Raw genomic sequence first — 17,772 nt, forward strand, 5'->3', positions numbered from 1 at the left:
GCATAGATTAAATAAACATAGTTTACAAAAACATTGTTTTACAATTGCAATTTCTCTGAGTCCCCTCCCCTATTTATGATCATCTGTTTCTTTGAATAATCTTTATGATGTAAAGATCATTAAAAGGTCATCGTTTCACTAGTGCATTTTAAAAAGCTATATAAAAAAATAAATACTATAAGACATTTTGCAATAAAATTTGCTGAAATCTCTTAATTTTCCTTACACTCATCCTTCACATTTTGGATGCTTTTAGTAACTATGTATGTCCCATAGTTCAATAATCTATTAAATATAATAATATACACTAGTACAGTATATAGTAATATATCTGTTCACACTGAAACTGGATGTTTAAAACCTCATGCCCATGGTGCTAATTAGATTGCAAAGATTTGGCAAAAAGCACTGCAGCATTTGAAAAATTTTAGGTCTAAAAATGCTTTGAATCCTGAATAACAAAAGCCTTTGCTTACTTTACTTGCATATTCCTTTTTTTTTTTGTCTAGTGATTTATTTTCTACATTCTACAACAATACTGGGGATTTTAAAACTATAAAATAACACATATGGAATTAGGTAGTTACGTAAAAACAACAAAAATAACAGTTAGTTGTTATTTTAAGACACAGAGGTCAGCCTTTCTGTAATAGTTCTTGCAAGAACAGCATTGTCAAATGCATTTGCAAAATCCGTCAAGCACCATAATGAAACTGTCTCTCATGAAGGCCGTCCCAGGAGGGCGAGACCAAAACCTACCTCTGTCTCAGACGAGAAGTTCATTTAGAGTTATCAGCCTGAAAAATGACCAATTAACAGCCCCTCAGATTAGAGGCGTTATGAAGTCTTTACAGAGCAGAAGTAGCAGAAACATCTCACCATTAACTGTTCAAAGGAGATTAATGCATTTTTTGGACGCCTTCAGCATTCCTTTACAATGTAGTAAGAAATAAAAATCAGGAACGATCATGGAGTTAGAAAGTGATCAAAAATTTTTGAACGGTAGTGTATATATATATATATATATATATATATATATATACATATACATATACATACACACATATATGATGTATTGGTAATGTTCCATTAAAGTAGAACATGCTGCATGTTTGCGTTCTTGTTCTGTACGTTTAGTTGTTTTCACCAAAAGGCTAATTATGTGGAAAGCAGGTGGGACTTACATTTAGTTTGCTTGGTGTCTCATATCCATGGTTACCTGGAATCTTGCTGTTTCCTTCTGGGGTGTACAGGGCCCCCAGCCGAAAACTTCACATTATAAATTCGCATATCTCATCTTCAACACTGGCGATGAGGACTACAAATGCGTGCGAGTCGTCGCAAAAAGAAGTTCCAGGTAACCTTTTATTCATGGCAGGAAAAATTTCAAATACATACTGTATAGTTTATTTTAAAAACATTTTTAGTTCTTCAGTAATTTGTTCCATTTTCTCACTATCTCTGTCTTGCTGTGTGATCAGAAACCAGGCTCCATGGATCTCTGCATCACCATTAAAGGAGTCTCGTTCCTCCTTCAATCAGGGCTGGGAGTTCTGGGTAACCTGTCTGTGCTGATGGCATACGCTCATATTGCTTATGTAGAGTCGTATCTACTACCCGTGGACAGAATTCTAGCTCACCTGGCTTTCAGCAACCTGCTGCAACTACTGACACGTAGCGTGCCACAGACAGTGGACATCTTCGGCCTACGCAACCTGCTGGATGATCCGAGCTGCAAAGTGGTGGTCTACACACACCGCATCCACCGCGCCCTCTCCATTTGCCTGACCTGCATGCTGAGCGTCTTCCAAGCACTCACCCTCACACCATCAGCCGGGCCACACCTGACAAAACTAAAATCTCGACTCTCACAGCTGGTTGTGCCCACCTTTGTAAGTCTGTGGCTTCTCATCATGATTGTATGCATCCCTGTTCCACTTTACTCCATGGCACCTCAGAATGGCACCGTGCCTCCCTTTACCCTCAACCTCGGCTTCTGCCATGCCAGATTTCCTAATAGCCAGTCATATGTGGCGGTTGGTGCTGTCTTCTCAACAACAGACTTTGCCTTCGTGGCCATTATGCTAATGTCCAGCGGCTACATCCTTGTCCTCCTGCACAAACACAGCAAGCAGGTCAGGTCCATTCGACGCACTCAGCAAGGAACCTCCATGGAAATTCGAGCAGCTAAGAGCATTGTCATGCTGGTGGTGCTGTATACTGTGTTATTCGGCATTGATAACGTGATCTGGATCTACATGCTGACCGTGGCCCAGATCCCGGCTATGGTGGTGGACATGAGAGCATTTTTCTCTGCCTGCTATGCCACATTCAGTCCTTTTCTCATGATAAGCACCAATAAAAAGATAAAGGAAAGGATGGTGTGTGCAGCTGGTAAACAGTCGGCTGAGGAGCAAAATGTTAAATGATTTTTTACATTTAAATTGTGATAATAGATAAATATTTTAACATTCTTGATATATTATAAATTGTTATTGTTGTGTTATGCTATTTCCTTTTTATTTGATTAGTCAGGGTTTAAGGAAGTCTCTCCAAAATATCTGTTTTGTAAAACCACTTTTTCAGTCAGTCTGTTGTATCACGTAGTCATAATTGCTGCATCTTAAGAAAAAATTATGTTTCAATTGAATTCAATTTTGATCATCATGTGCTTCTGAAAGATCTGATCTAACTGAAGAGTTTATATGTGAAATGACCCTGAACCTAAAATAAAACAAAACTTGTGCCCAAAGTGTGGCCAAAGAAAAAAGGGCATGTACAAGTGGAAGTGTCAGTGGTTTTAATGGGCACAGATCAAAGTCAGAGTCATCCAGGTAAACAGTCCACAATGCATTTAAATAATTTACCTTTAATGCCCAGAAACACCTCAATAATGTCTTTATTTATGATCATTAATCTAAATCATTAAATTAGAAAAGACTTAAACACATCAAAATGCATTTTGAAAATTATGATTATGACAAAAGTTTTTGGCCAAATCTGCAATTACATCGTATCCAAATGCATGTATTTCAATATGGAGTTGGTCTCCATTTTGAAACTCTAACTACTTCCACTCTTCTTGGAAGGCTGTCCACAAGATTTTGGAGTGTTTCTATGTGAATTTGTCCCCATTCATTTTGTAGTTTGGATCTTCATTTCCAAGTTTGAAACTAATCTGCTTTGTCCACAAATTTGCTTTTTGCTTTCTCTCTGATTAAAACAGCACATACAATATAACATCCACTGGCACTGGAAGATGCAGTCAGGATTATGATTGCAGATTTCAGGCTGTTTGTTAAATCTCTATCTCATTTAAACACACAGCTTATCACTTAACTTTTGTTTTACTTTTAGGTATTGCTCATAAAATTAAAAGGTACACTGAAATTTACAACATTAAAATAATATATTTCATCGCAAAGTCAACATTTAAATGTACCACTTGCTGCTTTTTGTTTCCTCACATTGCTGCAATTTTCCTTTACATATTTAATTATTATAAAATGGAGCTGCAAACAAAACTGGATTAATAAAACAAATCAGTATAAATACACACTATGTTAAGACTTGCATAAATGCATATTAATGAATATTAATGACCCTGTGTAAAGATTTCAAATCACCCCGTCACATCATAAATGTAAACTCATATTTTTAAAGGGGTCATACAGCACTACATGCACTATTTTAAGCTGTTTGGACTGAACTGTGTGTTAGGAGAGTGCGTACACAACCACTCTACGATGATAAAGAGCCGCCCAGTGGTTTTCTTTTCGTTTATTACAGTAACATCCCCCTTCTGAAATCAGGCCAATGGCAAAAGCCTGTCGATGTGACGCCAAACCGACAGAGGACGCTCCTACACAAGTTGATTGACACTGGTGTTTTAGCAAAGACCCGCCCCGAGTGAGAAGACGCTGTCGGCCATTGTTTTTTCGCCGCTGGAGCAAAATGTCGCCTAAGCGAGTGTTGTGTACAGTTGTTGGGTGTAATAGCGAACACAGCAGTCGTCATTCACTACCTAGGGTTAGCGACCTAGGGTACCTACCTAGGGTTAGGTATCTGAGCCACTGAGGACGCAGTGGCTGAATTTAGTTTTTAAAGCTAACGTCCCCGCCATGTTTGCGATAATCATTTTTCACCAGACTGCTTTATAAACGCGGGTCAATATAAAGCAGGTTTTACTAGGAAGCTGCTCCTAAAAAACGGATCTGTACTAACGCTTCGTGTTCCTGCTTCATCTTCACCAGGCTCGGTGAGTGTAATTTATTTTACTATGACTCTTTGCAGATCGCCTTTTCTAATATTCACGATGAATGCGGAGTGTAAGTTAACTTATACTCTAATAGAACATGGTTATGGCTTCTTCTCTGTGTACATCCGTCTCTATATAATCCCTAATCGCCCGTTTTTAATAAACAATGCATTGAGGTGATTGTCTAGTTGCAAACTGTGTACGTAGTCGGAAAACTATATTATGCTTACCTTTGTTACGTTAGATGGTTTATAACGATGTCTGTCGAAGATTAAAAAGTCATGTAAACACATCAGTAAACACATCGCGTCCGTATCTCTCTCAGTAAGTTTCTCCGCTTTTGTTGTTGTTGCTCGCGGCAGCGCAACAGCCCGTTAATTCATGCCCATGCAGTGATGAGAAAGACAAATCGAGTCGATGCATGTCCATTCTTTTAATTTCTGTGTTGTCAGGCGATATTACAAACTTCCGCGTAGGTTCCGTACTTAAATCAAACCAAAAACGACTGAAGAAAACAGGCTCGGGCTCTATAATCCATAGTTTTCCAGTTTGGACTTCATTACCCACAAAGCACTGCGTTGTGGCAATGCTTTGTGGGTAATGCAGTCCAAAGCATTGCCCGCACTGGACTACACTTCCGTCGCCATACCCGACGTGTCACGCCCCACAGAACGGGGGGTGGGGGGGGGGGGGCTCAGCAGGTCATGAGCATTTAAATTAGCATGTACTGAAACAGGTTGCTGAGAACTGAGCTAGTTTTTACCAGGTAAAAGTAGTGTTTTTTTACACAATCCTTTTGAATTTTTAATTAACGTATAATACAAACTTTTCATTAGGACCCTAAAGATCATATTAAAATTTAATGAAAAATATAATGTGTAGGACCTTTAAGATTTTTCAAATTTACAATAAATAAACACAGATGAACAATAAGCCCTAACCCGGTATGTAAAAAAATACTAAACTCTCCGGACTAACAAGGCTAATAACACTGATCATATTAAATGTGCAAATCAAACAGAACTCTCCATGCTAACCATGCTCTGACAAGATTTGTGGTATATTACATCAATCAAATAATTTTTTTTTTTTTTTTTACCAAGATAAAGCCACAGAACTGATATTGAAGTCTATAAGACTCTGTGAATGTGGGATTTCCCAATCCTGCAAAACAGGAGAAAAACTTTAAGCATGCGATCCTGCTGTACCAGTGATGCAGGCAGGTGTGTTTCTCGCTACAGTTACAGGTTGTCCCCTACTTACAAACAAGTTCCATTCCAGGAGCACGTTTGTTAGTCCGATTTGTTCTTAAGTCAGACAAACTAAGTCTTATACGCCTTTGACACAAATATACAATGTAAAGCATATCAATCTACTTGACTACATTTCTGCCTCCTTTCCCAACACTGCTACCATGTGGCCAAAAAGAGAAGGGGAGAGGAGCGTGCTCCTGGACTGATTCATTAAAACCGATGTGTTCTGCCTCATATGCCCTCATGTGCGAGTGATTTATTGCTGTGTAAAGAGAGCTTGCTTCTTCTCCTTACATATTATAATATTTCATGTTGCCCACAGAGGGATGGTAAAGGCTATTGACTAGTTATTTTGTATGGCAGAGTTTCATAATACATGCTTTAGCTTCATGTGTGTCTAATCATTGCAAGGGCTAATAACACAATTAAGTAAGGTAAAATACAATGCATTTCTACCTCTAGACTTTTAAACTTCCACTGGCATCTTTTAAATATTTGCCTGTGAGCCAGGAGAACCTGGATGGTCTACAGCCAGTGTCCCAGGGCTTACACTCATCCTTCACATTTTGGATGCTTTTAGTAACTATGTATGTCCCTACTGCCAGAACAACAACCTGCTTACAGAGCAGTCCAAAGTCCTGTCCCAGTTATGCCCATTGTCCTAGCCATGCCCCTGCTCTTTGCCAGGCTCTTGCCAAAGAACAAAGTGGCCTTCTACCAGGAGCACAAGCCCTCTTACAGTCAGATTCTCATCAGAGGCCAAAGAGGTATGTTCTACTTCCACAAACCCATGCAATGTCACAGCCTGGCTCACCTATCAAGTCCCAGATGGGCTCCCACAACAAGTTCCATCCGGGCTTCCAAACCATTTGTCAGCCACAATTCCAGTGGAGATGATAAGGCACTCTTTTTAGCCACATTAAAGTTGGAGCTTAAATGGGCACCCTTCCTGGCTACAACATAGCCAGGGTACAAAAGCAGAGTTCCTGCCCCAGACAGTTTGTCAACTGATTTGTGGTTTTATTCATGTTTCCACAAGTTTGTGATGATTGTGTTGTGTACCTGAGTTTCCTTTTAAGTTATGCTAATATTAAAGGTAAGGATAATGCAGAGGTCCTGTGACTAGTTCTGTTTTGTTCATTTGTTTAATTGGTTTAATTAATTTTGTGGCATTAAGTCTTCCAAAGAAGTGACCATCTCTCTGCTACATTGACCAAGCCATCAAATTTTATATTTTTATTTTTAATGCTCTCCTTTAACTGCCTTATTGTATCCATGATAATATTTTATTCACAGGAATCTGTACAGTGGGGAACAAGTGCAATCATCAGTAAGGTGATTAAGGCTGATGAAAGGAGGCTCAGTGTTACATTATACAGTCGCAACATCAGTTTTTTTATTTACAAGGACTTCAGAACAGGCATAAATGTGTTTTTTTCTAATTGATTTCATAAGAAAGAAAAAAGTGGCTGATGAGGTAAGACGGGAGTTCTTCTACAAATTCCTTTGAGATTAATAAGGATTTACTTTAATCTTTTAATCTCATGTAAGAACAGGAACATTGTTTTGTGAACGTCAAACAATGTCAGCTTATTGGTATGGTGTAAAATGTATAAAATACAGTAATAAACTTTGGAGTAATAACAGAAACAATGTGTGTACCTAATTCCATCTCAGGGAGTTGTTTATTGTTTGATTTGTTTGTTTGATTGATTGCACAGTCATGACACTAATGATGTCTTGACGATAATGTTCTATTAAAGTAGGCATACTGTACTGGTGTATTTGTGCTGGATGTTTGTGTTTCAGTCCTGTATGTGTAGATGTTTTCAATAAAAGGCTAATTATGTGTTAAGCAGGTGGGATTCACATTAACCTTCCTTAGTGACTCTGGTTTCCATGGTTACCTGGAATCTTGCGTTGTTTTCTACTGGAGTGTGGCGGGCCCCAGCGGAAAAGTATGCATTATAAATATGCATATCTTTAAATTTAACCCTGGCAAAGAGGACTACAAATGCGTGTAAGCCGTCGCAAGAAGAAGTTTCAGGTGACCTTTAATTTATGTCGATACATGATTAACATATACATAAAGTTTATTTAAAATAATTCTGTTCTTCAGTAATTTGTTGCATGTTGCATTTTCTTACTATCTCTGTCTTGCTGTTTGACTCAGAAACCAGGTTCCATGGATCTCTGCATCACTATTAAAGGAGTCTCGTTCCTCCTTCAATCAGGGCTGGGAGTTCTGGGTAACCTGTCGGTGCTGATGGCATACGCTCATATTGCTTACGTTGAGTCATATCTGCAACCCGTGGACAAAATCCTGGCTCACCTGGCTTTCAGCAATCTAGTGCAACTGCTTACGCGTAGTGTGCCACAGACAGTAGTCATCTTCGGCCTACGCAACCTGCTGGATGATCCAAGCTGCAAAATGGTGGTCTACACACACCGCATTCACCGTGCCCTCTCCATTTGCCTGACCTGCATGCTGAGTGTCGTTCAAGCACTCACCCTCACACCATCAGCTGGACCGCACCTGACCAAACTAAAATCTCGACTCTCACAGCTGGTGGTACCCACCTTTGTAGGTCTATGGCTCCTCAACATGACTGTATGTATCGCTGCGCCACTTTTCTCCATTGCGCCTCGAAATGGCACTGTGCCTCCCTTCACTCTTAACCTCGGATTCTGCCACGTCAAATTTCCTAACAACCTGTCATACGTGGCAGTTGGTGCCGCCTTCTCAACAAGAGACTTCGCGTTTGTGGCCATCATGCTGGTGTCCAGCAGCTATATACTCATCTTCCTGCACAAACACCGGAGGCAGGTCAGGTCCATCCGACGCACTCAGCAAGGAACCTCCATGGAAATGCGAGCAGCTAAGAGTGTCATCATGCTGGTAGTGCTGTACAGCGTGTTCTTCGGCATTGATAATGTGATCTGGATCTACATGCTGACTGTGGCCCAGGTCCCTGCTACGGTGGTGGACATGAGAGCATTTTTCTCCGCGTGCTATGCCACATTCAGCCCTATGCTTATGATAAGCACCAATAAGAAGATAAAGACGAGGATGGTGTGTGCAGCTGGAGAACAGTCCGCTGAGGACTCAGAGAAACCAAAACGCTAAATAAATTTCTTTCCATTTAAGTTTGATAAGAGTAATGATAATACATATTTTAGCATTCTTGATAAGCTATAAATTGTCATTGTGTTATGGTCGCTGTTAGTTCCTAATTCGATTAGTCAGGGAGTAAGGAATCCTCTCTGCTTCTATTTCGATTAAACTCAATTTTACTTGTATACCACGTCAAACAATGGACACTGTCATGAAGAATTTTTATAAATATACATAAATTTCAGCTATAAATTTTATGAGTTGATTTTCAGTAAATAAGTCAGCAGGGATAGATGCATATGGTCATTAGAATAAAAGCACAGGCAAATCATGTCCTTCTGAATAATCTGAAGACTGAAGAGTTGTGTATTTTTTATATGGGAAATGAACCTGGACCTAAAATAAAGCCTAGAAGTTTGCCACAGGTAACAGCAATGATATGGCAATAGTGTGGATAAAGTAAAAGAGCTTGTAGAAGTAGGTGATCAGTGGTTTTAATTGGCACAGGTCAAAGTTGAGGAAACTGTTTATGTTACTCTAAAACATGACCTTCAATGAACAGGAAAACCTCTAAACTGTGTTAATTTATGATCACTTATCTAAATTATTATTATTGTCAGTACTTTAAAGATGAAGTCAGGGGCTTTGATACTAACAAACAGCATAAAAACTCTCAGGCTCATTTTAAATCTAAACTTACAGAATAATCACTTAACTTTAGTTTTACTTTTAAGTACTGCACATAAAAAATTTTAAATACACTTAAATTTAAAAGCTTAAAATATTTTTATAGACTTTTTTATTTATAAATTGATAATGTAAAAATAGAGCTACAAATTAGCATAAAACAAACTGGTACAAATACATACTCTGTGCTGAATTTGCATAAATGCATATTAATGACACACATCAAACATCTTTCAAATGTATAAATACATTTTTAAAAATTCCATTATTTGTCACGCGACGTCAAGCCACAGCCTACCATGGTCACCTGAGCACTCCCATTCCATGTTCCCAACCAGTCCTTTCATTTCACCACCTCACTCTCGGCTCTCCACACACCTGTACGCTATCACTATATGCCTATATAAACCACGCTCTAAAACCACCACGTCACCAGTTTATTGTGTGCCTCACTAGGCCAATATTCCAGAGTTTTTCTCGTCTCAGCCTGCCAGATACCGACCATGTTTTGTTTCATTGACTACGTCTTCACCTAGCCCTTTTCTCTTATTTTCCATTATCGACCTCTTACATGTTACCGATTACGAGCTTGGATCACAGACTTTCTCTCGTCTCTCCGGCTTTCATCCTCGTTTGTTCTATTACCACGATTTATCCTCACACCTCGCCGAGCTCGTGCTTCTTTCACCAGCTGACTCAACCTGGTCCAGCCCATGTCAGCTTTCATCATGGAGCTCTCTCTCTTCCCACATCGGCTCTGCATGCTTCCGCTTCACCGCAAGGCAAGTGTCATACACACTGCCCCTTGCCCCAGTGCACTCGTGACGGCACTCTGTGCTTCCGCATTCCAGTGAGGCTTCTTCTCACCGCAGTGCAGAGCTTAACCCACACCAGGTATCAAAACCACCATTCAGCCAAATCAGTCATCCACAAGCATTCATTAACACCACTTTATCTCTACCCGGGATATACCGAGTGTTAGGCATCTACCAAGTCTAACATTATTGCTGGAAAACATTTGGTTAACGTGACCTCTGTCTCATATGCCATCTTATGGAGATAAGTCATTGCTTTGTAAAGAGAGCTTGCTGTGTCTCTCCTTACACAATATTTCATGCTGCCCAAAGAGGGGCTATAAAGGCTATCAAATGGTAGTTTTGTATCGCAAATAGAAATAAAAAGTAATGAACCTATGAGCCAGCAGAAACTGGGGGGTCCACATACAGTGTGTCAGTTACTGGTTTGACCAGAGCTGTGCAGTCCAAACTATGATGGAGTGGCACTGCCCGAACAGCAGCTTACTTCCAGATCAGTGCCAAGTTGACTTCCAAAGGCCCAGTCCTGTTCCAGCCGGACTCTTGCCAAAGAACAAAGAGTTGGCCTCTCCTACCAGGAGCACAAGCCCTCTCACAGTCAGCTTCTCAACAGAGGCAGGTTCTGTTTTCACAAACCAATGTCTCTTTCAATCAGGCTCCGGCCAGAGAGCAAATAGTTGGCTCCTCCAGCCATGAGCCCATGCCATGTCACAGTCTGGCTGACACATCAAATCCCAGCTGGGCTCCCCCATCAAATTCCCATATTAATTGACAGGATCACTTTGGACTGCATATAATAAGGCACCCATTTCAGCAACATTGCAGTTGGAGCCCAACAGGGCAGCCTCCCTGCTAACAACCTAATCAGGGTACCAAATGTAACGGGTTCCGCACTACTGTGTATTATCAAACGTTTAGTATTAGACACTAAGCGAAGAATTCTGCATTATGGACCATATCAGAAGACCACATTCGCTCATGAGCCAGTGTTGCAACGAGACAAGGGAAATAATTACCAATACCAAGTTGTAGTTAGCAAAAATAAAAGGGATTTCTTATTTGCATTGGCAATATTTACACAAACAAATGAAAGTTACAACATAAATAATTCACAAAATACTATTTTTTTGTTTTGATTTGAGAAATGATGAAATAAAATAATCTTTAATTTAATTGACTTTAAAATGTTTTTCTTTAGGAAATGTGTATGGTTTTCTTTTTATATATGGCCCTCTGTGTGTGTGTGTGTGTGTGTGTGTGTGTGTGTGTGTTGAGCTCAACCTTTTGATTTACCTCGTTTGCTTTAACTGTAAATACCTGTGTATACTCTGTATAAAGAAATATATTTAAATCGATCCCTTAAAACAAAAATACTAAATAAAATAATACAATTCAATACAAACAAAGAAACAAAAGACAATACAATATCAAAACCCTTCGGTTAAATGTCCATAAGATGAATGAAGAGGTGTATGGAATGCAATTCTTCAAAGACAAAACAAATCCTGTCTTCTGTAACAATGTCCACAGAAAACCTACAAAATGGTCCTACCGCTCTAATGTAGGGTTGCGCGATAATGCCCATTGTCATATCGTCCTATCGTCAGCCTGTAAGATCGCCGATACACGATAGTAGTCAAAGCCCAGGGATTCTGCGTGCTGTCGCGTTGTATTCAGAGAGTAGTACATATTTTTGTGGTTATTTTTTTTTTCATTTCATGTCTGTTGTTTTATCGATAAATCTGCTCATATCTGCGCACGCGTTTATCAGCCTTTTGATCAAAAAGTTGCACGCGCAACTCACTTTCACTTTGCACAAGGCAGTGTTTATTGTTTAGTGTATATTTAAAGCGCATAAACACAATAAAACAATTGTTTTAGGCTAACATATCATACCTCATTGTAGTTTTTTTTGCACACACGCGCGGGTGCGTTACAATAATAAGGAAAAATCACAATCACAATTCGGAGCAGTACTACTAATAATAATTATACTGAATGAAGAAAGCGCCGTCGAAGAAGTATCATCATTGAAGGAGAGAAGAAAATGAAGAATTAATACTTATCAGTATTTACAGTTTGAGCTCGACATGTTTATGAGCTCTGTCGCTTGCTGTCAATGGGTGACTAGGAGAGAGAACACATTTTCGGCTTCAGTAGACACACAATACTTCAGACTGAAACACGACTGCCCCCTACAGGTAATGAAGGGCATTTTCACAGCTTGCCGTGCGCAGCCGTGGCAAGTCACGGGATTCCTTTTCTTGAAACGTGGGTTTTTAATGGCGACATCTGTATCGTCCATATAGCTGACTATCGTCGATAGACGAGACTATCGTCGATAGACAATAGTATCGTCTATCGGCACAACCCTACTCTAATGATTGACAATTTTCCCAGTTCCGAAATGGTCTGGCTCACCAGTTCCTGCCAACGTTGTGCTCTTTGCAGATGGCAGAAACAACGTTTTATGAAATCCAGGATCTCTTGTCCAACTCCCAAGAACTCAGGCAAAAGACTCAAAGTAGAAAGTAAAGGGGAAAAAAAAAACCAACCTTGCAAAAACAAGGCAAAAACAATTAATCAGAAATAATTCCCATTTAACCACTTCCAACATTTCAACTTGAACATTTCCAACTCGGTAAAGCACAATAATATCAACACATTTTTAGCATTCCATTTACAATCTCCACACAGAGCATAGCATTAATGTAAAAAAACATTTTTAACTGCTGCAAGTGTACCTAATTAGCTTATAGATAAAAACACCCAAGACCACGTGGTTAGCATAGGCCTCATGCAGGCTAGGTTACAAACATTGCACTTATCACCTAAATAACTTAGTACAATTCTTTTAAAACGAAACATCCTTAATTTAACCAATAAATAAACCTATTTTTTACCTCTTTACTCTTTTTTTCTTTACACTTACTGAACATATAGCTATGGCATGTTTTAAATTCACTTAACTCTCAAAAAAAGTAAATAATATTAACTCCAAAAAGCATATAAAATAACCCATGAGCTTACTCACCAAGAAATGAGTGATATCAGTTAGCATAAATCCTCCTGCACCACAGAAAGGCTGTTTTACACAGATCTCACCAGATGCAACTGCCCAGCTCCTTGATTACTTTATGGAAATAATACAGCTTAATACTTTCTCCTTCATGACAACAATTTTAAACTCAAGTGTTTTATTTAATTAATTTCTTACTTTTTCTTTTTATCCTTTTTTTGCATCGGAATCACAAATTTAAATGAACTGCACGCTGTCTGCCATTACTTCTCTGACCTAGTGAAGCAGACCGCGTTGTGCAATGACGCAATCGACAGTGGGCGGAGCTACACGTGGCAATTCAACTACACATATTTATATATACTTGTTTAAACTGTGATGTTTTCTAATATCTAATGACGTCTAATGTGATATCTAATCACTCAATTCAAAATGAGTGTGTGTACAAATACATACACACACAAATCTTAAGCCTCTCCAGGCTGGATAGTAACCTGGGTTACACAAAGCACAGTCCCTGCCTCCAGACCTTACTGTACCTCAACAACAACTTGGGCTTTGGAAAAGCTGACCCCAGGAAATAAAATGATGGTCCTAGACCCATTATGGAATGTGGTAGCCATAATTAGGGAGCCATACTATAAGGGGGTAATATCCCAGATAGCACCTGGGTCTCAGGTCACATTATTATGTTCTGTTTATCTGATTCATTTGTGTTTTGGAGTTTGTCAACTGATTTATATCAACTATAAATTTGCACCAATTAAAAAAATAATAAAATTCTCCCATATTTCTTTGCCACATACATCATAAAATAAAATAACACACTTTTCCTTTTTTTTCCTCAGTCCAATGCAGTGCTTCTGTATTCTGCCTGCAGAAAGTCTGCATTGCCACTGTTTAATAAATGCAAGCCTGGACTTACATCATTGCTTTTACTCCATGGTAAATCTATTTTTCTTTTGATTCTTTCTACAAGCAGCCCAGTGGCTTAATGATTAGCATGGTCGCATCTCCACAGTTTGATTTGAAACTCATCTCCAAAGGGGGTTTGGTTGTTGTCTTTGTGCATGTTTAAATGTTCTCGCATACTTTGGTTTACTCACATAGTCCAACGACATGCTGTGTAGGCTGATCAAGTGCCCATAGTGTATGACTAAGTATGTGTGCTGGTGCAGTGATTGGCACCTCATCAAGGGTATATCCTGCCTTGTGCACCAATCTTCCTGACACAGGCTCCAGGCCTGAATTTCTAACATATTTCAGTTAATTTAAATAAACCTACATGTTATTAAATTAATTTACAAACAATGTTGCGGAAACGGGATTTTTCCCCAAGCGCTCAAAATTTAGACGACAGGTTTCTGTCAGGTAGCTGGGGGGAGGAGCCTCAGCAATGCTCTCTCTCTCCCTTTTTTTTGGCAACCTTCATGACGAGTTAACTCTTTCATGGAATGAGCCTTATTCATCCCGTGTTTTTCATGCCATCAACCTCGATTTATTCGAATATCGTTGATGCAAAGGCACGGGGTTATATGATGATGTCTCGCGAGGCGTTAAGCACAGAAAGAGAGTGTTATGAGCCGGGCACCCCCTCGTTAGACTGGGGTGCGGCGCGCCGCGCTTCGCAAATCGCCCTCAAAGAAGTCTTCTTCAAAAAGAAGTCCTGAGGCTCATTCGCCCAGGACCGTGGGGGTGGCTACCTAGGGGAGGGGCAAGTAGAATTCCTTTCAAGAATGAATTGTTCTCCCTGGCCCCCCCAGGAGGTCGGTGTTCATGCTCCTGCCATGTTTTTCCTGCCATGTTTCAGGATGCCGAACATGGCAGCTGCATCCACGGTGATACCTTTGGGCCTTCTGCACATGAGACCGTTTCAGTTGTGGCTAAAAGCAAAGAGATTTTACTAATCCCCGGAGGCAAATAAGGGGTTACGCGCCAAGGGCTTCGTACCCTTTCTATGTGGTTCAGACCCCGGTTTCTGACTTTGGGTCCCACTCTATGTGCGTTTTTGTTGTCGCGAGATGCTAACGACAGACGCTTCCTCACCGGCTGGGGTGCTGTCTTAGATGGCCGTCCAGCCCATGGGAGCTGGAGAGGCCATCTTCTCGCGTGGCACATCAATTGCCCCGAAATGATGGCTTTATTTTGGCCCTGAAAAACCTCCTCCAGCAGTTGAGGCTACCGTGTCCTAGAGCGAGTGGACAACACTATGGTAGTCTCGTACATAATCGCCGGGGCTAACTGTGCTTGCGCCGCTTAAATAAGCTAGTGCACCAGGTTTTGCTTTGGGCACAGAAGGAGTTCCTGTCCCGCAGGGCGATGTACATTTTGGCTAAAAGCCAGGGGATTAACTTAAGGGTCAATCCCCGGATGCAAATACCAGTAACTCGCCAGGTGGCTTTGTACCCTTTCTATGTGGTTTAGACCCCGGTTTCTGACTTTGGGTTCCACTCTAGGTGCATTTTGTCGTCGCGAGGCGCTAACGACAGACGCCTCCCTTATGGGCTGGGGTGCCGTCTTAGATGGCCGTCCAGCCCAAGGGAGCTGGAGAGGCCATCTTCTCACGTGGCACATTAATTGCCTCGAAATGATGGCTTTATTACGGGCCCTGAAACACTCCCTTCAGCAGATGAGAGGTTACCATGTCCTAGAGCGAGTGGACGACACTACGGTAGTCTCGTACATAATTGCCGGGGTGAACTGTGCTCGCGCCACTTAAATAAGCTAGTGCACTAGATTCTGCTTTGGGCACAGGAAGAGTTCCTGTCCCTCAAGGTGATTTACATTCCAGGGCATATGGAGTTGGGAGCCCTGGAACCTTCACGCACTAAAAGAACGTATGCCCTCAAGGTGAGGGGATTTGAAAGTGGTGCATGGCGAAACATGTCCTAGTCCACTGCCGAGTTTTTTCAGTGCTGGAGTTCTGCAAGAAAAGTTGTCCTTAGGCTTATGCCCTAGTACCCTATTACGTAGTCGCTATTTCGGCTTGTCATGTTCTGACTGATGGGCTCTGGTTGACACCCCTTCCAAACCACTAGAGTCAGCGCCTGTCCGGCTTCTGACCCTTAAGATGGTTTTTCTTATAGTTACTTCTTTCAAGAGAATTGAGAGTTGCTATTGCCCTAGCCTACAAGACGCGTGGTCACACTTTGCCTCTAGGAATCAGGGCTTATTCGTCCAGGGGGATTGCCTCATCTATTGCACTGGCAAGAGGTGTCCCCTTGCAGCAAGTGTGTTATGCGGCAGGTTGGTCTTCTCCGCACACATTTGTTAGATTCTATAGTTTGGATATTCATGCTACTCCGGGCTTACAGGTCCTCGAGACAGCCTCCCAGAGCTAGGTATGAGACCTCATTGGCTATTGTGCGCACAGGCAACACAACCCTGGGGGTCCAGACACTTGCAGTGCGGCGGCGTTGGTATTCTCGTTCCCATAGCGTTTTCACGCAGCATCGAGTGTAGCTTTTAAAAGGGAACGTCTCGGGTTACTTTGCTGTAACCCTGTTTCCTGAAAAAGCGGGAATAATATGCTGCGCTCTAATGCCGCACTGCTTGGGTGACTGGACGTCCTTTCAGACAAAATTTTTCTGAGAAATGTTTTCAGTTGACTCCTATTTATAACCTGCAGGTGTAATTCATCAGATGACGTCACCTGACCGAGATTACATAAGTAAAAAATTTGGCGTGTTTGACACACACATGCTTCACAACCGGCAACACAAAAAGATGTTTCCATAAGGTTTTCACGCAGCATCTTGTTCCTGCATTTTCAGGGAACAGGGTTACAGCAAAGTAACCCAAGACAATTTTATGATAGATTTCAAACGAGAGAAAAAGGGAGCTGGTGATAACACAATGTTTATAACTACTTTATCAAAAGTAAGATATAATGAATTCTGAATAATGGAATGAACTTCCTCTAGATGTCCGTACAGCTGAGTCTCTGGCAATCTTTAAACAACAACTTAAGACATATCTGTTTCTTCAGTACTAATTAAAAAAAAAACCTTACCAACGGAGTTTGACTGACACAGTTAGTAACCTACTGTAGCAACCTAGTGTAAGGATCTATCCAATAGCAGAAACTCAAGCACTTTTGTAAGTCGCTCTGGATAAGAACGTCTGCCAAATTCCTAAATGTAAATTATGCAAATGTAAATGTAAATGAACTGTTAAATGTAAGGGTGTCACAAGTTGTTATACAAAAGGAAAATTAACAATTATAAGTAAAAACGTAACTGTATTTAGAGTTTCCCAAAGTTTAGGTATTGCAAGTGGGCTGTATGATCAACGTAATTATCAATTTTCAAAGAGAGAGAGAGAGAGAGAGACAGAGAAAGACAGAGAAAGACATCAAGGAAGTGGGATTCATCATCTCTAGGTTGTGTGTCAAATTCTGAACCACACAAGCCCTCATTCATCATTAAATAACTTCTGATTATTACCAACACCAGGTTAATGTGTTCAGCAAGTGGGACTCAAATTAACCTTCCTTGGTGACTCTGGTTTCCATGGTTACCTGAAATCTTGTTGTGTTTTCTTCTGGGGTGCGTCAGGCCCCAGCGGAAATGTACACATTATAAATATGCACATATTGAATTTAAGTCTGGCAAAGAAGACTACAA

At 40.6% G+C, this 17,772-nt stretch overlaps 2 protein-coding genes across 2 annotated transcripts; both read left to right on the plus strand.

The window, feature by feature from the left end:
* Positions 1 to 1,324: 1,324 nt before the first annotated feature.
* LOC128511162 (olfactory receptor class A-like protein 1) lies at positions 1,325 to 2,429 on the plus strand. Its single transcript, XM_053483853.1, has 2 exons — positions 1,325 to 1,357; positions 1,482 to 2,429. The coding sequence occupies exons 1-2, from the start codon at positions 1,325 to 1,327 to the stop codon at positions 2,427 to 2,429; spliced, it is 981 nt and encodes a 326-aa protein (XP_053339828.1).
* Positions 2,430 to 7,525: 5,096 nt separating this feature from the next.
* Positions 7,526 to 8,638, plus strand: LOC128511163 (olfactory receptor class A-like protein 1). Its single transcript, XM_053483854.1, has 2 exons — positions 7,526 to 7,558; positions 7,685 to 8,638. Exons 1-2 carry the CDS (start codon positions 7,526 to 7,528, stop codon positions 8,636 to 8,638), a joined length of 987 nt encoding a protein of 328 aa, XP_053339829.1.
* Positions 8,639 to 17,772: the final 9,134 nt, after the last annotated feature.

This window comes from Clarias gariepinus, chromosome 23, assembly GCF_024256425.1.
Source record: "Clarias gariepinus isolate MV-2021 ecotype Netherlands chromosome 23, CGAR_prim_01v2, whole genome shotgun sequence".
NCBI lineage: Eukaryota > Metazoa > Chordata > Actinopteri > Siluriformes > Clariidae > Clarias > Clarias gariepinus.